General features: G+C 34.2%; 1 protein-coding gene across 1 annotated transcript in view; it reads right to left on the reverse strand.

Annotated features, from left to right (window-relative positions):
• PRKCA (protein kinase C alpha) overlaps window positions 1-26,671 on the reverse strand; it is a 484,269-nt gene that overhangs the window by 281,109 nt on the left and 176,489 nt on the right. Inside the window, exon 3 of the mRNA XM_072645482.1 lies at window positions 8,472-8,554. Coding sequence (XP_072501583.1) covers window positions 8,472-8,554 — 83 coding nt within the window. The remainder of the gene's footprint in view (window positions 1-8,471; window positions 8,555-26,671) is intronic.

Below are 26,671 nucleotides of genomic sequence, written 5' to 3' on the forward strand. Positions count from 1 at the left end.
TATATATACAATGTCCTTTCTCAAACTGAAGTGTCAAGCATTCAAATTCTACTGCAGAGAGTGTAAGTCCTATGTACTGGCCATGTTGTTCAAAAGTCAAATGTATGTTTGCCTTAAATATTATTTTACATAAAACTCATATCAGAGAGGCACTCACATAGTGGTCAGAAAAAGCAATACAAGGACACTCTCAAGGTTTCTCTGAAGAACTTTGGTATTGATTGTGAGATATGGGAGGCACTGGCACAGGATGGTCCAGCATGGAATGCCCATAGCAAAGAAGATGCTACGCTCTATGAGCAAAGCAGAATTGCAATAGCTTAAAAGAAATGTGAAAAATACAAATTTAGAGATATTTCCCTCCCAAATGGTCATGCAGACTATTTGTGCTGACCTGTGATTGAACCTTCCAAGCCTCTATTGGTTATGATTAGCCACAGCTGAACACACTGTATGTTGACCCAATCATCACAATGTCACTTTGGTCCCTTCAAGTATGGACAAACAAAAACATATCTAACAAGTGGTCCTCTAGACACTAGCTGAAAATTTCCCACCAGCGGGAAGCCTCCACATTTTAAATCAACATATCACAATTTAGGTCATTCTAATTTTTTAAATATTTTAGACATTTTGACTTAAAAATAATATTTTTAGATAGCTCTAATGATTTTTCTCTTCTCCAAGCTAAACATATTTAGTCACTCCCACCAATCCCCATGTGACATGACCTCAAGGACCTTTACTATTCTGCTTGCCCTCCTCTGGACAGTCTCCACATTTTAAATGTCAATTTAAATGCATGGTGCCCAGAACTGAACATGGCATTCCATATAATTAAAAAGTAATATATAAAGATTTTTTTCATCATTCTAAAAATTAATCTGTGTTAATAATTATGCTAACTTATGAATATTTTATCATTCAGTTTAAAAAATTTTAAAGACAGCTTCATGAAAAAGCACATTAAAGTCAATAGAGAGGGAAATTTTTTCCAGTTTATTTTTTTTCTGCTTTACAGGAGGGCCACTGCATTTCTAGTTAGGAACCTCCCAGATGAGGAAATCCCTTTGACCAATACAGTTCAACACCTTCTCAATAACTTATGGTCTCAGAGAGTTTCCTAGACGACTGAGAAGCTAATTTACTTGCTCAGAGTCACATAGTCAATAAATGTCAGAGACAGAACTTGAACCCCAGTTTCTTTGATGACACCTGGCTTTCTACCCATAATTCAATCTACATCCACTTTTTCTGCAATAGACCTCTAAGGATTTGAGCAGACTCTCCTTGCCGAGTTTATTAATATATCAGTGACTCATATGTAGTGAGTATTAAAACCTCTCTAACTTCACCTCATGCATGCTTGGAGCATGTCATGTGTTTCACCCTGAAAAAGCCCTTCACCAATGCAGAATAACATTCAGTTGCAATTTATAGTCTTAGAGAGTTGCCCAGGGCATAGGGAAGTTAAATACTATGGTTAGCTAACTAGTATGTATCAAAGTCAGATGAGGAACCCAGGTTTTCCTGACTCTAAGCCAACTTTCTATCACTATGCCATGCTACCTCTATGAAAAAACTTATGGGTTTCCAAGTTTTAAAATTTGGTGATTAGAAAAAAATTATCCCATTACACACCAACTATATGTGAGACCCTCTGTGGATAATGAAGAGACAGACCCAGATTCAAAGATTTCATGGCATAAACAGGGGAGATAAGACATTCAGAAAAATATCAAGACACTATGCAATAAAGATATTTCAAGGAAATGGAAATGTATTTACATAAGAAAATTTCATAAATAACAAATGTTAATAGGAGGAAATATAAAGTATAAAACAACAAGTTTTATCTGAATCTTTATGTTTTGTCTACTTTCTTCCTCCACAGAAAAGCTACTCTTATTATTCTAAAATTATTCTTCGAAGCAAAGCTGAAAATCTTGCAAATTCTTCAAGATACAAATCCAAGCAACCAAAATACACAATAAGACACATTGTATCTGCAAGCTCAAGCCAAATTCCAAGGAATAAATGACATATTAATTACATCTGGGCTCCGTGTTCTACCCTGCAAATAATGAAGTAATTTTAAGTGTGTCAAAAAGGTAGGGGAGGAGAGTTTAAGAATCTGTGTGCAAGAAAAAGTTAATTAGCCCTAGATTCTCTCAATACTGTGTGACATAAAGAAATATTCTACTTCAATGCCTATATCCTCAAAAATTAATACCCACAGTATACAAAAGTTTTTAAAATAGAAGCAAAAAATTTTTATGATACAAATATGATCCTAATGCCTAAAAACAAGAAAGAGCAAAGCAAGAGAAATCACAGACCAATATCATTAATGAATACTAATTCAAAAGTATTAAATAAAATTCTGGCCTAAGGACTACAGCAATAATAACAAAATTTTCGCTATGATCAAGTTGGAATTATACCAAGAATACAAGGGTGACTCAACACTAAAGAAATAATTAACGTAACTAATCATATCAAAAACAAAATCATTCTAAAGCATGTAATTATATCAATGGATACAGAAAAACATTTCACAAAGCATAAAAGTCACTCATGCTTTTAAAAAAGCACTATCCACAGAGTAAGGGGCTTATTTTCAAAAATATTATTTTAAAAGCACATATCTAAAAGCAAAGAGAGCATTATATGCAATGGGAAACAATAGAAGTTTCCCAGAAAATTCATCAGTAAAACAAGGATGCCCATTTTCCCCGCTATTATTTGACATAAGGTTACATAATAGGTAGAGCACTGGACTTGAACTCAGGGAGATCAGAATTTAAACTCCTCTGTCACTTTCAAGCTAAGTGTTCAGAGTTAACTGACCTCTCTCAGCCTCCATTTCTTATCTATAATATGGTATAATAATGACACCTTCCTGTTGTTCAGATCAAATGAGATATTATGAGCAAATCTTTAAGCGCTACATAAATGGTACCTATTATTGTGGTTGTGGTTGGAATACTGGTGATAGCTAAAACAAACAAAAAAAGAAATTAAAGGCATAAAGATAAGCAAAAAAGGAGGCAAAACTATGCCAACTGGCAAATAATGATGATTTACTTAATAATCATCAGAGAATTAAAAAAAAATCTGATAAAAATAGTGCTGTTAGTTTGTCATTACAGAATGAATTCAGAAAATTCAATAATACTTCTATAAAGGAATGACAAAATCAATAGGAAATAATAGAAAGAAAAGTATTATTTCAAAAAAACTGCAAAATGAATAAAATATATGGGAGTAGATCTAACAAAGCATACTCTAAACCTGTATAGAAAAACTCGTAAGTGAAATAAAGAATCATGTAAATAACTCAAGGAATGTTCAGTTCACATAATCAGGCCTAGGCTACAGCAATATAAACAAAATTACGATTTTCCTAAGTTAATTTGAAAGATTTTAATGCTATACAATTAAACAACCAAGTGGGTACATTATATAACAAATGTACATAACAACAAAATTCATCTGGAGAAAGAAATCTAGAATCTTTAGAGGAAAATGTAAAGGGAAGAGAAATCAAAGTATATTACAAATTAGCAATTATCAAAACCATTTTGTACTGGCTAAAAAATAGAAAAGCAGAGGGCAGGGATTGTTTTTGCCATTTTTTGTATCCCAGCACTTAGCACAGCATCTGACACATAGTAGGCACTTAATATTTATTGAATGAATGAAGATGGCCCAGAAACAATAAAAATAGTAATTCAGCATTCAAAAAATATAAGAATATAAAGGAGGTGGGGAAGAATGCCCTATTTGACCTAATTTCTGGGGAATTTGGAATGAATTGGAACTGGAAATTAAAATTGGAAATTGGAAAAATTAGTTCATCACCTTAAATATCATATAGCACGATAAGTTCAAAATGAATTCACAGCATAAAGCAATTAAGAGCGAACAATATTGGGTACATTCACAACTATAACTAAGAATGCTTAAGTAAATAAAGGATAAAAGTGATTAAAATACAAAAATAAATAACAAAGTATAAAAGATAAACATCTATTATATAACTTTGAAGAAGTTTTGAACAGAATCAGTTCTAAGTAAGGAAGCAAGTGATTTTGAAAAAAAACACATTTTATATCTTTCACAGGCTCTAGAGTCCAAGATACATAGGAAATTAAAAAAAAAAACATATAAAGGCCAAAAGTAAAACTCCAATGAATAAGAGGTTAATAATATAAACACCTTTCCAAAGAAAAACTGCAAACTACTAATAACAGTAAAAAAGACTGTCACAAATTTTAAAAGAGGAATGCAAATCAAAACAAATCTGGGGTTTCATTTCACACCTAGTAAATTCACGAGGATGATAAATGTTGGAAACTGAAAATGTTGGAGGTATTGTGAAAATATGGGCACATTAATAAACTGTTATGAAGCTATGACTTTGTTTAACATGCTGGAAAGCAATTTGGCACCATGATGAGAAACTGGCTAAAATGCCTACTCCCATTGGTCAAAAAGTTACTGCTATGAAGAAATCAAGGATAGAAGTAGAAGTACAATATACACCAAAAGAGTTAAAGCAGCACTTTTATGTAGTAGCAAAGAATTTACAAAGTAGATGTTCCAAGATTACAGAATGTATTTTTAAAAATCATGGTATCTATAATAACTAAGTTGGACTCTGTGAAAAAGAAATATGGGAATATCTTCCTTCCTTTCTTCAAAGTGATTGGAAATAATGGGGATTAAGTATGGTATATATTGTCAAACTTGATTGATAGGTTGGCTAGCTTTGCTAAAGATTTTTTTTCTCTTTTTTTTCTTCTTGGTTATAAGGAATTGCTACCATCCCAACAGATGAAGAAAATGAAGGTCAGAGATGTTCAATAACCTGCAAATGGCCTTATAACCAGTAATTTTCAGATGTATAAAGGGAACTCAGTCAGATGTTATTTCCATAAGATAATATTGTATAATTAAGAATAATAGCTCAATACTTATAAAGTACTTTAAGGTTTAAATTATGCATTATTTATAACATATCTATGAAGTAATGAACGAGGTATTCACATTTCTATTTACAGAGGACTCTGAAGTATGTCAAGGTTAAGTGACTTGCCTAGGATCATTAAGTTAAGTATAAGAACAGAGAATTGAGTCCAGGTTTCCTAATTCTACCTCTGTTAATGTCTCCATCGTTTGATGGCACATGGTGTCCCTTTCATTCATGAGGCATTTAATCAGACTGATTTGTGATATTTACTAATGTGGGAGGATCAAGTGAAATAATATAAATAGAAGCTTTTCCTATCAAAATCATTGTATAACATTTAATAATTTTGAAAGTAATGAACGCTACATGGAAGCTTAAGATTATTTGTGTGATACAAAATATTACTATTCTTTAACTTTTCATGTATATTGCATTTTGTTTCCCAAACTGACGTGCTTGATTGCAATTAACATGAGGGTAAGTTGCCTTCAACATCTAACATTGTGCTATGCACACAGGAAGCACTTAACAACTATTGGCTGAATGAAAGAAGAAATAAATACTATCATTTTGGTACAAAAAGCAGGAGACATATTTGTTTCACAGATCACAGATGTTTTTGAGTGGAGTATACTAGAAGGTCTGCAAGGTCCTCTCCATTTTTAACTGAAGAGGAAAAAAGAAAAAAAATTCCTCAGTGCCTCTCATCTCTAAATATTTGGAAAATTGTTCCTCAACAGTATTATCTGCATTGAAAGGCAACCAAATGTCCCCATCCATGCCCTTCTTATGATTCTCTGTAAAAATTCACATAACTTAAGAAAAATAATGTTTAGTTAGGGAAAGAAGAGACTGATCCATTTATTATAAATAATCTACCTATCATAGATCTTTTGACTCAGAGGATCAAAAAACAGATTTTACTCCTTAAAAGATGTCTGTTCCACTGTATGATAGGTAAGACTAGCTCATCCTTTGCACATTTCAATATGTAAAGTAACTTTCTCGAACATAAAGAAGTTTTCTATCAACTTCTTTTGGAAGAATATTAAAATGTAAGTATGACAGGGTTCACCATCAACCATTTGCTGTTTCATTGAGATTCTTTTAAAAGCCCTTGAATACAATTGAGAGGGAAGGAAGAAAAGAGCATGTCAAAACCAAAGGACAATAAATATCTCCCCAATCTATTTGGTACATTCTAACTTTTATTATCCTCATATCCAGTTGTAAGTTTTACAATTAAGAATGAGTTAGAAAATATGGAGAGATATGATAGAGTTCTTAACATGCTGAAAAGAGAACTCATTCTCTTCCACCCACCCCTTAATTCTCCCTTTTTCCTAACTTGTCTATTTCTGGTGAAGGTGCCATCATTCTTCCAGGCCACTGGGTTTGCAATCTCAGGTACTATCACCTTTTCAATCCTCTCATCCCATATATTCAAGAGATTCCCTAGCTTCCTTCAAACATCAGATCAGGTACCACCTTTCACAGAAAGCCCATCTTGATTCTAATCATTCTCACACTCCTATTAGAAATTAACTTGCTTATATTTCGCATGTATTTTTCCTATGTATATATGATATTACCTGATAACATGTAAACCCATTAAAAGGGATAAAGTAATTCCTTTTTTATTTTTGTATTCTCAATTCCTAGCAAAGTGCCTAGCATATATTAGGCATTTAATAAATATTGAAAGATTAAAACAACAAGAACACAGATGGTTCAAAGAACTGGATAACAGATTTCCATTTTTAGTTAAGTATTATTAAGAAGCACTGAAAAAGATGGAGAGAAGGGGATTGAAACAAATCCAGTGAGAAATGTCTATTTCTCTTCCTCTTGCTCTATTACCATGAGTATTGCTCCTATACATTCTCAGCATCATGGAGAAAAAAATGAGAGATGATAAAATAGGGAAAGAAGGGAGAAAAGGGACAGAGAAAAATGCAAGGAAGAAGAAACAAGAAAAGGATAGATAAAATTATCATCCCATAATGTTTTGGGGTAGAACAAAAGGGCTAGAATAGATGTTGGCATGTAAAATGAGATTACAGGATAAATAGTATTCCTATTCATTCCTTTTCTAAGCCCTCAAATTGTTTAGCATTGTTCATCATAAAAGAGGGAAGAAAAAGATGAGTAAAAAAAGGCCAAATGAAAATTAGGATAACGCTAATCGTTCAAAATTCTGAATACTACCTCATCTATTATGTAATGTATCCCCTTGTCAACTGGTCAGCATTAACTTCTACCATTCCTTACGTGTAAACAAGGGAAAGGACTTCCAAATCCCAGAAGAATTCTTTTTTTTCCCTTTTACATAATTAGCCAGAATGAGAATGAAAAGGTTAGAGAAAAAGTAGTGAAGGTTTGAGAGAAACAAGTGTCAATGGAAGGATTCATTTCAGCCAGACAGCTCAAATAAATATTTGAACTGAATATCTGAAACAGAAAAGATTATCAACATATTTTTTACAAGCAAAGAAAGTAAATGGAAATAAGAGATGAGGCATTTAAAAATATTTTTGAACTAAGTTTTGACTTGTCATAAATTTGGCTTATCACAAAATAAATACCCATGAACCAGTGACAGAGGAATACCTAGTAATAATATATGTACATATTTTTATGGAGGATTTAGTGAAGGACAGAGATAAGAATCTCAGAGGATACATCTTCCAATGCGTTTTCTAGTAGCCTTTTCTATCTCATCTTTTTCAGCCTTCCCTTATGTTAACTAATGCCAGTTCAGAGAATTACGAGAGTGAGGGGAATATTATTGCAGCACCTATTTTTTTTAAACTCCTTAAATCCATTCTATCATCTTTATTTTTATCCTCTTTCTTTAAATGCATTTTAGATGCTGATATTCCTCATGTATTTTTATATTTTGACCAATATATCCCATTTCTAGAACAAGTAAGAAATGCAAGGAGATAACAGTAAAGACAGAATAGAACAGAACAGAAATAAACTACATTATATGTTCAGACAAAGAAAGCTTCTGAAAGTATTGTTCTTCTAAACAGATGTTAAATTATTTTATTCAACAGGGGAATTTATAATGCATAATGAAAAGACATCAAGCATCACAGGAAGCAAACAAGCAACATTTTATTACATCGGTGGAGTATAATAAAAGACTCGTTATTCAATAAGCTATTTGAAGTGGAATGAAACCAGATTTATGTACCATTTATGACTCATCAATATGTTTACAGGCAAGATTACAAGTATTTCATACAGTAGGACAAGCTTTTCATAGTACATGTGAAAATAAACATGACAATCACGGCTCTGAATTCAGTGTCATTAACCTATTACTTGATGCAAGCTAATCACATATGAAAGTTCCCCAGGAGAAAATGCCATCTATCACTATTCCATGCAAAAATGGCCAGAGAAACACTGTAAAACACTGTATGTAAAAACAAATTCTTTGTCAAACAAAGACTCTGTGAACCAGCAGAAATTTGCATATACTTACATCAGTGTCAGGTCCTTTATCTGCACCCGGACAAGAGAAAGTGACAAATTCATGGCACCTCTTGTGAACCACAAAACAGCAAACTGGTAGGGAGAAAATAAAACCACAATTAAAGAAGGTTCTCACTTGCTCAAACTAATTTAATTTGACTATAACTGGAATGCTTTAAAAAGCAATCACATGGCATTCATTCGAAGATGTAGTGTTTACTACTGAATTAAATATAGATGAATCACTGTCTTCAATAAATTTTAACCTTCAATGATTGTATTTATAGCTCTGTCATCATAAACAAGTCAGGCATTATATCTAATCCTCAATTTCCTCACCAATAAATTCATAATAATAATAATAAATATAATACTTATATCTTGAATGGTTGTTCTGAGGCTCAAATTAGATACCATAACTTTGCAAAGTTTCAAGTACTGTGTAAATATGAGTTCTCATCATCATAATCTGTTTATGTATATGTATATACACACATATCCATGGGCATACACACACATATATAATGTATATACCTTGAAATGAGACAGCTAAGTTGCTCAGGGGATAGAGCATTGGGAGTCAGGAAGACCTTAATTCAAATCTGGCCTCAGATATTTACTAGCTGTGTGACCCTGGGCAAGTCACTTCAGCTGGTTTCCCACAGTTTTCTCATCTGTAAAATGAGCTGGATAAGGAAATAGCAAACCATTCTAATATCTTTGCCAAGAAAATCTCAAGTGGGGTCATGGAGAATAGGATAAATAATGAAATAACTGAACAAAACAACACACACATACACACATTTACTTATTTGTTTACTTGTTCATGTATTTCTTCATGCATTCATTTATTTATTTATTACAGATAACAGAATTATTCTCCTCATATTTAAGGAATTCATAGCCACCAACCTACCAATATAAAATAAAAGAATGCTATGTTCCATGCTATCTTCCAAAAGGCATCATGGCACAATGAAAAGAAAGAGCTAGACTTCAAGTAAGATAAGTTCAAGCTCTACTTCTGACACATACCAAATGTGTAACAATGTCACTTAATCTCTCAATGTCCTATGCAACTTTTTAGGACTATAAGTTACACATGGATTGTAAAACTATAATGGTGGGTGGCTGAAAGTAATCTCCACACTAAAAGTTCAGAGACAGGTAGATTTTTTTTTCTTTTAATGATACTTAACATCTTTGCAGAATCTCTAAGGGACTTGATAGGTCACTATGGCTTGCTTCCACTATGCTCTCTGGAATGCCTGTTCCATGGAAAACAAATTTTTTTTCATCTTAAACCTATTCCACTCCCCCGCCTTCCATCAACTAGCTCTTACTGAATTCTCACTGCCCCTTGCCAACACAACCCCCCTGTACTCCTCCCCTTCTCTCCTCTCACTGTCTTCTTCACCCTTAACCACTGGTTTCCAATCACCATTTCACCAAATCTCCTCTTTCAAAAGTTACTAATGATTTTAGTTGCTAAATCTAATCTTATTTTCTCAATCCTCACTCTCCCTGACCTCTTTGACAACTGCCTTTGCAATATTGATCATTCTCTCCTGCTTGATAACTCTTCTCTCTTGATACATCATCCTTTCCTGCTTTTCCTCCTACGTAACTGATCCTTCTCTGTCTCTTTTGCTGGATTCTCTTCCATATCACATCCTTTAACTGCAGGGGTGGGGTTCTGTCCTGGACCTTCTTCCCTTCTCCCTCTATACTAATTTATTTGGTGATCTCATCATCTCTCATGAATAAAATTACCACCTCTACGTTAATGATTCTCAAATCTAATATTCCTGCCCCAGTCTCTCAGTTGACTCTAATCATATCTCCAACTGACTTTTAGACATCTTAAACTGAATGTCCTATAAACATCTTAAACTCACTATGTCCAAAACTGAACTCATTACCTTTTTCCCTACACCCTCACCCATCACATACCTTCTCTATTTCTATAGAGGACAACACCATCCTCCTAGTCCATATGACTCACAACTTGAAGTCAACACTGTCTTTTATTGCCCATATCCAAGCTATTGCCAAGGCTTTAGAGTTCACCTTTGCAACATCTCTTGAGTACTTGCCTTTCTCTCCTCTGATTTTGTCACCTAATGTAGACCCTCATCAACTCACACTTTGATTATTAAAATACCTTGCTGATAGGTCTACCTGCCTCAAGTCTTTCCCTACTCCAATCTATCTTCCATTCAGCCACTATAGAGATTCTTCTTAAACCACAGTTCTGATCATGTCACTCCCCTACTCAGTAAACTCCAGTGGGCTTCCTGTTGCTACCAGGAACAAATACAAAACTCTTTTGTCATTCAAAGCTTCATAACCTAGATCCCTCTTACATTGTCATTTTCTTATACCATAGTCTTTGACATATACTCATCCATCTAGTGACACTAGCTTCCTAGATGTTCTAACTACAATATCATTTTCTACAGGAAGCCTTGCCATCCCCTCTATATTTTGCTTCCCTTTTTTTATTCTCAGTGATTAGTACAGTGCCTGAAATATAGTAGACACTTAATACATGGTTATTGATTAAATACTTTACAAATCATGACATAACTAAAATGTGACCAACTCCAAAAGTCATAAACACTTAGCTTGTGCTAAAAATGCTCAAGGAGACTATCAAATATCTGTCATACAACTGTTTAATCAACAAATATTTATGGACTACCAAATTTCAAAAGGTGAGTAAAATGTTCCATAAAATTACAGTCTACTCATTTGTGTTTGATATTGGATAATTAAAGGTAAACCTACATATCGTAGAAATCATTGGGGCAAGAATCTACTTCAAAACCAAGGCCCAGCATTTTCTCTTAACAAATTATAAATGTCAGTAGATGAAGAAGTCCAAAATCATAAGACTTAGAGCTAGATAGGGACTTTCTAAAACCTCTAATCCAACTTCCTGCAGATAAGACAATTAGTATTAAGAGTTTAAGTGACTTAATTAAACATAACATACTGAAAATTCAAAATATTTTCCACTGTTTCATACTGAGTTTCATGTTCTTCTGAATTCCTATAATACTTTTCTTGTACCATTCATGTGGTACTTATATTGAAATATAAAAACAAGGAGTGACAAAAGAAAGAGAATTATAACAGACTGAGCAATAATGAATACTATGACTAAATTTTCTTAAATCCTCTTAAAGTCTTCATCAATATGACTAAAAACCTTAAATATGAGCAATTCTGATTTACATTGGGAAATTAATGATGATTCAAAATTAGAAAAATAATTAGCATAATTAACCACATTGAAATAAAAATACATGATTATATTAATCAATGCAGAAAAAGGCTTTAACAAAATGCAATGCTTATTTAAACAAAAATCTTTTCAGAGCATAAGACTATATTCTGAACCTATACCAACTAGTTATGTCTGGGGATTCCATCTTGGGAATGGAATGAAATGAGATACTTGCAGACTATCTTACAATTAATAAAAGTTTTACTTAACAATAGCACGAAAAAGATAATCAACAGGGATAGAACACCAATCAAGCTGGACATAGATACCTGACTTCCACGATGTTGCATCTTGGCCAAACTACTTCAGCACTGATTTTGTTGTTGTTTTTTTTTTTACTTGAATTACCCAAAAGCAATTTTAATGATTCAAGCTTTAGTTCCTCAAGTCAATTTGTTCTTAAGAATGACTTCTTTGACTAATGGTGTCTGAAGATCAAAGTATACTTTTTTTACTTTACTTTTCTTGAGGGTTTTATTTTTATCTATGTTTTCTTTCACAAGTGTTGTGCATGACTACACTTGTATATATAAGAATAATTTAAATAATTAGTCATATTTGGTGCTAATGACTGGGTCAGAGCAAAATAAAAAAAATTATATTACCTGAATTAAAGAATTAGTGCTTTGTCAAATTAACAAGGGTTACTTTATAGATCTAGACAAAATAATTTAAAACTTATTAAGCAAAACAAAAGATCTAGAATTTCAAAGGAAATAAAGAAAAACAAAACGGAGGAATGAAAAACATGTAGAACCTAGATTATACCATAGATTGATAATCATCATGTTTTGGGGGGAAGTAGAGTTTACGCAGCAGTCTGAAGAAGGAGTTGACATTTGATAAGCAGTGAGGTATGTTAGAAGAGTTGTGGATATGGAGTCAGATGCTGTCTTGGTTTCAATTTTGCCTGGAGAATTTTAGTCACATGAAAGTGGACAAGTTGACACTGTTTATCACCTTCTTCTTGATACTCTCTTCTGTTCAGGGTTTTGTTAAACCATTCTTTCCTCTTATCTGTCTGATCTCCACTCAGTATCTTTTGTTGGATGTTTACCTAGAATATAGCAACTAATCATGGGAAACTCACAGAGCTCTGTTCTGGACATTCTTCTTTCCTCTATACTATTTTACTTGGTGATCTCATCATTTCCCATGGATAATATTATCACCTTGCTATGGATTCCAAAATCTACTTATTTAGTCCTAAACTCTTTGTTAGTCTCCAGATACATCTTCCACTATCCACTGGCCAGTTTGAATTGGATATCTTGTAGACATCTTAAACTCAATATTCCCAAAACTGAACTTATTTTCTTTCCTTCAAAACCTCCACCATTCCAAATTTCCCTATTACTGTTGTGGGCACCAGCATCTTCTGACTCCCACATGCTTAAAACTTAAGAGTTATCTATGACTTCTCACTCTCACCATGCCTGTGATTTCATTTTTGTAACATCTCTCAAATATTCCCCCTCATCACCATAAACATGGACTACTGCAATAGCCGTTTAGTTGGTCTCCATGTCACAAATTCCCTTACACTTCAGTTCATCTTCTAATCACTATCAAAGTGAGCTTCCTAAAGCACAAGTATGACCATGTCACTTCCATACTGAATAAACTTTAGTAATTTCCAATCACTTTCCCAATCCAATATAATATCCTCTATTTGACATCCACATTCCTGCATAAGTCACTCTACCTTTTCAATTTTCTTAAATATTATATGATCTCCCACCCTTCAACCCCCACATACATGCTCTTTGATCTAATTACATTGACCTGTCTTGCTTTTCCTTGAAAAAGACATTCTATCTCCTGACTCCAGGTATTTTCACTGGCTGTCCATCATGCATAGAATCTTCCTCCATCTCCTGGCTCCCTTTGTTTCTTCCTTCGAGGTTTAGCTAAAATCACACCTTCTACAAAAACCTTTTCCTAATTTCCCTACATTCTGGTGCCTTATGATTGTAATGGAATACTATTGTGCTATAAGAAATTATAAAAACATGGATAGATTTGCATGAAATAATGAAAAGAGAAATAAGCAGAACCAAGAGAACATTGTATACAGTGACAGCAATATTGTTTTAAGAACTTTTAGTGACTAAGTCATTTTGACTATTACAAACACCCAAATTAACTACAAAGGACATATGAAGGAAAATGCTATCTGCATCCAGAGAAAGAACTGATAAATAATGTACAGAATGGTGATATATGGATATATGTGTCTATGTATGTATACATACACACACACATATTTGTGTCTAATGGTAGCCATCTCTAGGGTGGAGGAGGAGAGGAAAGAAAAAAAGGAGGAAATAAGAAAATGGCATGATAATTTTATTATATTTAAAAGAATAGCAAGTTATACACAACAGATTTGCAATTTCATGAAAAAATAAATTGATCACTGTGTTTCAACATAACTAGTTTCCATTGTAATCCTACATATTCCTACATATTTTATTTTATGTCCCTAAAACATTATTTTGAAAAAGAAGTTCATAGGCTTTACCAGACTGCCAAATGGAACAATAAAACACACACACACACACAAACACACAAACAGAAGGACCGGTGAGTAATATAATTACAGCTATGCTTTAGGAAGAGTTTTCTACAAGAAATACATAGAATAAATTGAAGAGGGAGACACATGAGGGGAAGGAAGCTATTTAGAAGGCTATTACATTAGTCCATTAGTAATGGGGACCTGAAGCAGGGTGTCATTGGGACAGGACAGGATAGGATAGGACAAGAAAGAGTGAGTGTGGTATTGAGTAAAGAAAAGGGAACAAGGAAGAAAAAGAAGAACAAGTTGAAAGGAAGAGACAGGAAGAGAAGAAAAGAAGGAAGTGAAAAGAACAAGATAAAGAGGCAGGGTTGAGGAGGAAACAGCAAAGAAAGCAGAAGAGTAAAAATGTCCTCCTTATCTTGGGAGAGGGGGAAGAAGTCTTAGGAGGAAGGAGAGGAGAGAGAAGGGTTTAAGAGGTGAGGAAAGAGAAGGAGGGCGAGAGCACTGGTGTTTCTCGTCCTTCATTCTCAGAGTACCAATGACATCATGAGGGTGATGTCTTGTGCAAAATCATCAGCCTTTCTCCTCCAGAGTCATAGAAGTCCAGTGTTAAGACAAAAGTGAAAGGCAACTTGTGATGGCTCAGGGTGCAGTGGGTGACCTGGGCTTTTTTAAACTAAGGTCTTTCCCAAGTAGTGGTGGCAATGACAAGTCCCAGTAACTGATTAGACAAGGAAAACAATTAAAGGCAAGGGATTAATAACTGACAGATTGAGAGACCATTGGTATCATTAACTGGAAAAACAAAGTCAGAGAAAAGTTTATTTAGGAAGAAACATGGATTATTAGAGGTCACCTTAGATAGTGCACCCTGCCTGGAGTCAGAAAGACTCATCCTCCTGAATTCAAATCTGGCCTCAGACGTTTCCTAGCTGTGTGACCATGGGCAAGCCTGTTTGCCTCAGTTGCCTCAGCTGTAAAATGATCTGAAGAAGGAAATGGCAAACTACTCCAATATCTTTGCCAAGAAAACTTCCAAAATGGTATCACAAAGAGTTGGACACAACTGAAAATGACTCAACAACAACTTTGGACTGTTAGCTCAGTTTGGGAAATCAGATGGAGAGACTGCCAGGGCAACCAGGTAAAGACTGCCAATCACAGATGGACATCAAAGACTGGGAGAACTCAGGGCTAAAGATAAATATTTAGGAGTCCCTACATTTAAGCTGTGGGAAATAACTCTTAGATCCCTCCAAATGAAATGGGCAAATGACTGAAACCTCTGGAACCTTTCTGTGACAAAGAAAAATACAAAATGAGGATGAAGTTCTACTCGTTGGAATGGAATTTTTTTTGGCTTACTACGATCTATAGATAGAAGAGAGCCTGGTAGTCTTAGTGGTTTCCTTTTGTCCTGAAGGAAAAAAATGATATAAGTTGCAAGAATTGGACCCAGAGATTTCAAGACTCAGTGCCTTTGTGGGAAACAGGCAGTTTGGGTTTCCCTTTCTAATTGTGGAAGGAATCTTATGATAAAGGCTCTAATCTATGGAGATACCTATGTAGACAGTTATTACTAAATTTAGCCAATAAGATTGATAATGATTCTCTCTCTCTCTCTCTCTCTCTCTCTCTCTCTCTCTCTCTCTCTCTCTCTCTCTCTCTCTCTGTCTCTGTCTCTGTCTGTCTCTCTCTCTATCCCTCCCTTCTTCCCCCCACCCTTTTTCTCCCCCTCTCTCCCTCCCCTGCTAGGTTGAGAGTGAGTGCCTATTCTAAAGCTTACCTTTGTTCTTTAAAGTTATAATTAGTTTGAATTTTCCAGCTACATAAAATTCAATTGATCATAGCTCCTTCTGATCTGGGTGCTTCATTATTTTTGAAAAGAGAATTGCAAAAAGAGACAAGGTAGTGAGGTCAAGGTACACAGATGAAAGCCAAGAGGACAGAGAGGACAGACTCCTTCTGTCTAAATTTTCAAGTGGAAGCAGTATTTTCATTCCCATCGCCCTTGCTGGGGCTCAGGGACTATCAGAGAAGGGTCAAGCCACATGGATCTAAATCTCTTTCCTCTACCCTAGGCATGAAACTAGCAACTTAAAAAACAGCAGTGAGGCTACATGGTTGCGTTAGGCTTGCCCTGTCATTTACATAGGATTTCCACCCACATTGTTTCATTCCACACATGCTCATAACAATCGACCTACAAGGTATAAAACAAACAAGTATTTGGAGAATAAATTACCATGGTGGGAAGTAACTAGAAAAGATCAGTGATGTCCACAGTACAAGGTGAAGGGTCACTCAACATGCAGTGGCTAACTTTCATCCCCACCTTCAACCAAATCACACTACAGATACACATGCTAAATGTGGGAATTTCATATGAAATATTAATTCATTTACTTTTATGTTTTAGAAGCTCAAATACAATTACTTCTTAATACTTTTTTAATAAAAATCAGGATTTCTTGTATTTTTGTTGCTTAAATTAAGGATGCGAATTTTACAAAATAACTTATTTTGTATTTTCTTTCCGAATTTTCACATCTTAAAGTTATGTTTACAGTTTTATTTTTATATGACTTTCTTTTTCTTTTCTCTTAGTATTGACAGAATTTTTGTTCTGAAATGCTGATTCCTCGTTAGGGGCTTAATTATTCTCATTCAAAGTTTTTTTTTTTCTTTCCCTCTCTGAGTACTCGATTTAACTCTAACTAATCTATCACATTGCCACATTTAATTCACATGAGTATCTGACTTGGATGAATGTAGGAAAGGCAAATGAGTAGGAGTAGACACAGAAATTATTGATAGCCAGAGTTGTTGCTAATTCCTTTCTTTTGCTACTTTTTCCCTAGTAAAAGGAGATGTGAAGCAAAGAAACATTCTAATGAAAGAAAAAAAATATCACAATCACAATCATGAATCTGAATTGGAACCAGAATCAGAAAACACAGTTTATGAGAAATACACTTAAAACTTATAGATTCACATAGTTAACTTGGGAGACTGGGTAGAATATATTGTGCAATGGGTGAATTCAAGTAAGACTGGCAATCAGGACCTCTAACAAAGTAATGATACAAATAGATATAACAAAGCAAGATGAGCAAGGATATTATATCATGCTTAAAGGCACCATAGATTGTGAAATAGTATTAATAATCATATAGAATAGCTTCTGTATACCCAATGGGCAAGCAAGTTAAAATGTAAGAAGAAATAGGAAGCAAAATATTAATTACTGGGTATTTTAACATATCCCTTTCAGACACTGACAAATCTAACTAAAAGATAAAGAAAATAAAAATTAAACAGAATTTTGAAAAACTTAACTATGAATTTTCAGCAGAATGGGAATCTTAAATGTATACTGTATCTATCTCTCAGCATCTTTTAAAAAATTGACCAAGTTGAGTTATAATCAGAGGATAAATATTTAATTTTGAATATTTGACAAATCTGCCTAATAAAGTCTAATATCTAAAGTATATAAAATTGATGCAAATATACAATACTCTATATAATACTATTTTATTATATATTGTTTTATATGGAACATTAGAATTTATTACCTTTAGTGTCATTTAACATATCATATTATATATAAAATAAGAGTAATTTCTTTATAGTTAAAGGAAATAAAAGTTAATTCTCAAATAAAAAACTGCAACTATCAACAAGTATATTTTTTAAAATACCACTTTATTAAGAGAAATTCAAATACTCCAATTTCCAGCGTAATGCTTAGTATATAGAGTGATTAATAAATTCTAGTTGACCAGCTGAAATGAAAAAAATTCTGTGGTTCTATCTCATATACATTAGATGGTAAAAAATGACAATAGAGGAAAATAATAATGGTTGGAGGTTTTAGAAGTCAGGGCAGACAAGTGTACTACTGATGGAGCTGAAAATTGATTCAACTATTCCAGAAAATAATTTGAAATCATACTCAACTGGTTACTAAGGTTCCTATACCCCTCAAGTCAGCAACACTACTATTAGGCATGTATTGTAAAGAGGTCAAGGACAGAGAGAAAGAACCCATATGTACAAAAATATTTATAAAAGAACATTTTTGTGTGTGTGTGAAAAAGAACTAGAAACAAAGTAGATGTTCATTAACTGGGGAATAGCTGCACTGATTTTGGCAGATGAATGTAATGGAATTTTATTTCCCATAAGAATTGAATCATATAATCACTAAAGTCTCTTTCAGCCAGAAATCTATAACTCTAGAACTCTATATGACTTTCCCAAGGTTACACACAGCCATTAAGTGTCAGAATTAGGACTCAAATCTAGGTCTTCAAAGGCTCTGTGATGCTGTGGACACACACTTTACAATGTATCTGCAGCCAAAACACTTGGATTCAAACCCTGACTCCAGAATGTATTGCCATATGACCTTGAGCAAGTCATTTCTCTGAATTATTTTCATAATCTCTAAAAATGGAAATATTATATGTGCTAACTCCCTCAAAGTTTTGTTGTAAGAAAAAGACTTTTTAAAAAATCCTATGGTGCTATAGAAATTAATACCATAACCATAGTCACTATAGAAATAATAACAAGCATCCAAAAATAGAAGTTAAAAATTAGTTCCAAAAATAAAATAAATTCAACAAATGCTTCAGTGCTTACTACATAAAGAACACTGTATTCATTTTTTATTGCCCCTCCTATCTCCTCCCCCTCCTTCACCTCAAAAGATCCCCATCTCATTAGATACTGCTTTATATATAAGGTAATCCTATAGCATTAAGCTGGATGGTGAGATGGCATGAACAAGGGAAGGAAATAGTTTTCATTATTGTAATACAAAATAACAAATTCACAATATTTGATATCCTTTTTTGTATTCATTCAAACAGAATCTTAATTTAAGAGACTAGCTATTTACTCTTTATAAATTTCATGCCAGTCAAGGACAGAAAAATAAATGTGTTGAAATTATGCCAGCACAGAGCTTTGGAAACAGTAGAGAAGAATTTTAAGACATCTATTCTGGCCCTGTACAAGTCTCTCAAGTCAAATGAAAAATCTAAGGGGTACTGGTAACACAAATAAGTTCTAAATTGATCCTAAAAATATACTATAATGAAGAACTATAAATAACCAAACTCCTATTTCTTTTTGCAATACAACATATCAATGGGTCAGAAAGGGAAGGTTTTCATGCCAAGTTTCATATCAGCTTGTAAAAACAGGCAAAATCTAGGCAGGGGACCTAATTCACACTTCACAGCATTTCATATTGGAATATGTCCTTCTCTTCCTGTCTTTGTCTCTTTACCCAGCCCACCAAGACTTGATGTCTTCAAGTTGCCCCTTAATAAAAACTCAGGAATGAGTAGCCAAAGTCCTTTTCGAAGTCTGTTTTCTCCCCAACATTCCCCACTTTACAAGATTGTCCTCTCAATCATTCCCAGACCTCTCTATTCAAACATTGCTTTCAAAATAGTACATTTAAGGTAATATTCTAAATATTCTGAATATGAATAAGAAATTCTTAGTAATATTCAATTCATTCAATTCAATAAATATTTAATAAACACTTGACTTTCTTCAAGCCCCAGCTAATGTCCCACTTTCTGCAAGAAACTCTTCTTAGCTTTCCTTAATTTCAATGACTTCCTTAAGAAATAATCTCCGATTTATACTCTAAATATTGTTTGCACATAGTTGTTTTTATATTATCTTCCTCATTAGACTCTTAAGGGTGGTGCAATGAATACAGAGCCAGGCCTGGAGTCAGGAAAACTCATCTTTCTGATTTCAAATCTGGCTTCACACACTTACTACCTGTATGATCTGGAGAAGTCACTTCAACCTGTTTGCCTCATTTTCCTCATTTGTAAAAGGAGTTGGAGAAGGAAATGGCAAATCATTCCAATGTTTTTGCCAAGAAAACCCCAAATCAGATTACAAAGAATTGGATATGACTGAAACAACCAACCAACATTAGATCTGAACTTCTTGAGAACATGGATTGTTTTTATCTTTCTTTGTATCTCCAACATTTAGCACAGTGCATGGCATTTAGTGCTTAATAAATGTTTGTTTTAACTTTATCTATAGTACAAGGTACCCTGTTAGGTACAACTGGAGATACACAACAAAAAAGAATATATTCCTTGTGCTCAAAGATCTCCATTCATTTTCATGGTTCAAGGGGTACAGAAATAGATTGTAAAAATAGTAATTTCAAGAGGCAAAGAAATCAAATTTTAATCACCTGACAATACATCATATCTGAGGATGATATAAAGATGAGAGTATAGGTGGGACACATTATACCAGTGATTCACTCCTCAAAATAATTTCATCTCTCTGTGACTCAACATCTTTACTGATGAGGCATGAACGAAGCTATATATTTGCAAACAACTTTTTAATCATAATTAGATAGTGAGTAAAATATTAGAATATTCTCTGCAATTCACATTTTTGGGGAAAGAGATTAATATTGAATAACTGAATTCTAATGAGTGAAAACTTTATATTTGCTTTCAGCTTTAAAATCTCTCCCTATTATAAAAGATAAATTCACTGGTATCAAATGCCAGTCTCAAATATAAAATAGGGACATACATAACTGTTATGCATACATAAATGTTTTAATTTTTCTCTCGTGCTTCTTTTATTTATTTATTTTTAGTTTTCAACATTCATTTCCACAAGATTCTGAGTTCCAAATTTTCTCCCCATCTCTCCCCTCTGCTCACCCCAAGACATCATGCATGCTAGTTACCCCTTCTCTCAATCTGCCCTCCCTTTTATCACACCCTTCATTTCTCTTATCCCCATCCCCTCTATTTTCTTGGAGGACAAGATAGATTTCTATACCGCATTGTCTGTTTATCTTATTTCCCAGTTGCAGGTAAAAACAATTTTTAACATTTGTTTTTTAAAACTTTGAATTTCAACTTCTTTCCCTTCCTCTCTCCCCACCCATCCCAAATGAGAAGGCAAGCAATTCGATATATGTTATACATGTGTAGTTATGCAAAAGACTTCCACAAAAGTCATGTTGTGGAAGACTAACTATATTTCCCTCCATTCTATCCTTCCTCCATTTATTCTACTCTCTCTTTTGACCCTATCCTTCCTCAAAAGTATTTACTTCTAATTACACCCTTCTCCTATTTGCCCTCCCTTCCACCATTCCCCCATCCCTGCCTATCCCCTTCTCCCCTACTTTCCTGAAGTATAAGATAGGGTTTCATAGCAAATTGAGTATGTATGTTATTCCTTCCTTAAGCCAAATGTGATAAGAGTAATGTTCACTTTTTCATAAGGCTTTAATTTTTAAGGAAAAGACTACAATTCAAATTATACTACATTTCCTGCCACTAAGATTAGTGCTGTGTGGAAATGACACCTGGTGCTTCTTAAATAATTTTATTGCTGAAGCAAGCAAAAACTGCAACTCTGCCCTTCCAGAATTTTACTATCATCTAGGCTCAGAGTGAATGTAAGTAGTAATTGTATCTGTTTTGGTCAAAAACCCTGAGGGTCTTCCCCTCCCAGATTGAGATGGTTTTTTTTAAACTTGGTAAAACAGGCTATTCTTTTCCTCATTTCTTACCTAGCCTTAATCAGGGAATGAGCATTGCCTCAGTCAGAATGATAACCTGTTAAGGACCTTAGCTTAAAATGGCCAATGTCATTAATCATTTTATCATTTTTGCCTATCAAGACTGTGTTCCTGCCTTCTGGTCATCAAAACTAGGGCCTTGCCACTCTATCATCCTGGAACCCCCTTTGGTACCTAGGGCCTCTTGGCCATGGAACATCCAAGCACTCTTGTGCCCTTCTCACCATAGAACCCTCAATAACTTTTCCCACCAGAGAATCCTTCCTTGAATCTTCATTTGTAGAGGGGCCCAGGCCCATCTTCATTCCCCTTCCAGCCATGTTCCTGGCTTCAGGACTTCAAACCTTGCCATCCTGTTAGGTTTCTTCATTCTTCCCCTTTTACCCCACTTTTTAGCTCCTTTTTGTGTGTTATCTTCTTCATTAGAGAAGATTTTTACTTTTATTTATATATGAATCCTCAGCACTGAGCATTAAATGCTTATTTTCTACTTTCCATGAAGTGTCTAAGAGAAATCTGAGAGTTGTCTTAGTTTGCATTAAACCTACTATTAGCAATAAGGAAAAATTTGTATATGATTATTGAAAGTATGTCTTTCTTTTTGGAATTTCCAGTTCATATTCTTTAGGCATTTTATACTGAATAATGTCCCTTGTTCTTCTATATTTGTACCCATTTTCTATGTATTCTGAATGTAAGAGCTTTATCAGAAAAATTCTGCAAAATTTTTTCACAAATTAACTTTTTTTCTAATTGCAACTTAATTTATTTTATTCACATAAAGTTTTATTTTCAATTTCCTATCATCAAAACTCTTCATTTTACTTCTTCTGAAGAATTCTATCCCTTGTTAGATCAAGAACTCTTTCCTTTCCAGCAACTTGCCCAGGGTCACACAACTGTCAGAGGCAGGGCTTGAAAACATATATTCTTGTCTCTAAGACCAACTCTCTAACTGATTCTTCAATATAATCTCTCAAGAAATAATGACTATAAAGAATTCAAAGAAGTACTAGGAAATATAAATGAACTGTTTCAGAGTAAACAACCAGGTAACTAAGATTAAAACACAAACAGAGTTTTAATGAAAATGTTCAGTAGCAACTCGAGATCATTATAGTTTTTTTTTTTTAATTCTCCTTTACTAGCAATATGTTTAAAGAAAACTCATGAAATTTGAGTTGGGAAAAAAATTCACTGATAAATAGAGAACAAGACTTTGTGATTTAGTGGAAGGAGAAGCTGATCTGGTCTCAGAGAATGTAGATTTATATCCCAGCTCAACATCTGCAACTTCACGTAAGTTACATCACCTCTATGGGAATCCATGTCTTCATACTTAAAACAATGAAAATATCTTAGATGACTTCTAACATTCTCTGTACCTCTAACATCTTATAAATAATAGTGTCATGGAGGAAAAAAAGAATTTTCCATATCCTATGTGTCTACTACCTAATCATTGATCCTGTTAATTTCCATTCCTAAGCAATGAAGACAGTTACTTTCTGTCTTCCGATTTCAGTAACAACATTCTGGAACATATTCCTTAAAAAAAAAGAGGAGGGGACAGTGATGATTGGGAGACAAGAATGGGAATCAGTAATGGCAACCTGGGTTCTGTCCTGCATAGAAATCACAAAATTAGTTCAGGTTGCATGAAAGAAATTTGACTTTCTGTTTTAAGTTCATTTCTGATGGAAATATATCTACTTGGAGAGCCATGGTATAAATTATGAAATGGTAATGCTATCTATGTATAGATCTTAAGTTAAAGATCTATACATATTCACCAATTTTTTGCTCTTTCTAATATTTGTAAGAAAAACAAAGGATGATTTTCATAGGTCATATTCTGAATGACAGTTATCATAGAACACATGGTAAGGAGAGCAAAGCCAAAGAAGGTGGGCAGGGGATGGTGTGTTAATGCTGGACCTTGTGTTACTGGTTACAGCTAATGTACTGTTGTTAGAATCTGAGAACTGGCCCAACAATTCTGGAAAATAATTGGGAATTTTGCAATAAAAATCACTATTATTTATATCCTTTGACCCAGAAATCCCATATGTATGTATGTTATCCCATATGTATGTTAGGCACATACAAGGAGATCAAAGATAGGAAGACCCCAAAATGTTCGTGGCAATTGTTTTATGGTAGTAAGAAATTAGAAACTAAATGGGTGTCCATCAACTTGAGGAATGGCTTAAAAAAGTGGTATCTGAACATAATGTACTATTATTATATTATTATTCCAATCATATTGTCTTCAGACATCTCCTCAATTCCTATCCAGTTACATTCATTTTGGATCTCTTTGACTTCTCCATCATGCCCCTGTGCAGTCTTGACTTGTGAGTGCGTAAAAGCATGAAATATATATGTGCGTATATGTATGTATATACATATTATGTATATGTAGTGTATATGTCCCTTAACTTCTCTAGGTGTCAGTTTCTTTATTTGTAAAATGAGGGAGCTGAATTAGATGCCCTTAAAGGGCCCCTTCCAGTTGTAAAATATATGAGCTTCATATTTCATAGAAATCCTCCCAAATGTGAATTCCCTCCATTTGGTAATCCTTATGATTTTTAATTTTCTTAGAAGTTGTGCTTAGAAGTTGTTTGGTCATCAAAAAAAACCAAACCAAACATGAGACTTTTTTAAGACAGAAAAGTTGTACATTTTCTGATAATAAAATGGAATTTGCTAAACTTAAAAAAAGAGAAGTCCAAAGACCAAATGCTTCTTGAGAAACACAATTTCTAATATCTAAAGGACATCCATGATTCTAACATTTAGAACATACAGTCATAGACATCAATAGGGACTGATTAATTTAAGGACTGGCATATGTTTAAAGTGATTAAATAGAAAGAAAAATATACTAAATAAATTTAAAAGAATCATACTAGGGTATAAGGCAGCTAGCTGACACAGTGGATAGATAGCTGGGCCTGGAGTCAGGAAGTCCTGAGTTCAAATTCAGCCTCAGACACTTACTAGATGTGTGACCCTGGGCATGTCACTTAAACCTGCTTCAATTCCCTCACCTGTAAAATAAACTTGAGAAGGACTTGGCAAACCACTCTAATATCTCTGCCAAGAAAAACCCTAATAGGGTCATGAAGAGTCAGACATGACAGAACAGTAAGATATTAGGTAATGTATACTAGGGTATAAGGCAGACCTATGCAACCTGCAACCCATTCGCTTACTGCCCTAGCCAACTGTGACAAGCCAAGATTTCCTCTACATACAAAAGATGTTTTCCTCTACATTTTTCACTGGCTGCCTGAAATCCTTTGGTGGGCCACAATCAGCTGTAAACAGCCCATATGCCACAGGCTGCAGAGGCCTGGTATAAGATACAATTGATTAACTAGAAAATTTTGGAAAGTGACTGATGGTGCCTTTAATTAATTAAATTATTAGATTTGACTCTGAGCTAAGTAAAATGTACCCTAACCTCACCTCAATCTTGTGTGGCAGACAAAAAGATTATTTATCCCTGATGAAAATGCATAGCAATGTCCTCTGGGAGCTCAGGGAGTTTGACAGTGTTGGGGAACATGCAAGATAAGGAATTAAAAAGAGTTAGATTTGGAGTCAGAAGATGGAGGTTCAAATTCTGCCTCAGGTACTTACTGAGTGACTTTAGGCAAGTCACTTAAGCTCTTGGCCTCAACTTCCTCCTCTTTAAATTAAGAAGCCTTGGACTAGATGACCATTAAGTTCCCTTCATACTCTAAATCTTTAATTTTATGATTCAGTGTCATTAGGAATAGTTATGATCATGCTGTGTAGTAATATAGTTTTTTATACACTTTCTGGTCTCCTCCCACAATGTCAGGTGCATCATCTGTCTTTTCTGACTGATGATATAATATCGTTTCTAGCATTTGGCCCCTTCCTTCCTTTTAGTTGGAAGCACGAGCTAGCTGTGGATTGGGAAGTAAGATAACCTGCTGAGAATTATGCTTGGGGAGGTAATAAAGCTCTGAGCACTAGTCTAAGCTTCAGTGCAGGGACTTATGATGACTTTTCTTTTTTAATCATATCTTTTATCACTCTACACCTTAGGGGCTGTGAGACTTGATAAATGACCAATTTTAAACAGAAAGAGCTGGTCTCAAGTCCTGCCAATGATATATACCATGTGATCTTGGATAAATCACAATTAACCTCTCATTGACTTAGGTAACCCTCCAGGATTAAAAATTAAAGATGCATCGCAAATTGTCACAGTTGGAGAAGGCTCAATACACCATACGAGTTCCCTACATTGATAAAAACAGGTCTGAAACAAGTTTTTTAAAAAATTATTCCAGGCTGTGTGTGGTCTGTACAGGGGAAGGTATTTTAAGCCTAAATTCTAGCTTCAGTATAAGAATATAGAAGCTTATTTTAAAAGTCCAAATCAAAAGCAAAATTGGTTTGACTTCCAAATGAAAAGCTTTGCTGCATAAATTCATAGAACAAGTCACACTGCTCAATGGAAGAGCAGTGTATTTGGAATCAGAAGACACAGGATGCCAGTTCTGCTGCACACAATCTGTATGACAAGTGACTTAACCTCTCAACAACTCATTCATTTCCTTATCTATCAAGTCTGGGTATTAGACAATTCGGTCTCTTCCAGTGCTAAATACTATGATTCTAAAATCTTGGACAAAGGTCTTTGTTTCTTTATTTGTAAAATGAGAGATTTAGACTGACCAAATGATATTTCACACAAAGTTCATTATGATCACATATGGCACTTTTATGGAATTTACTCTGTTG

Source organism: Notamacropus eugenii, chromosome 2 (genome assembly GCF_028372415.1).
Source record: "Notamacropus eugenii isolate mMacEug1 chromosome 2, mMacEug1.pri_v2, whole genome shotgun sequence".
NCBI lineage: Eukaryota > Metazoa > Chordata > Mammalia > Diprotodontia > Macropodidae > Notamacropus > Notamacropus eugenii.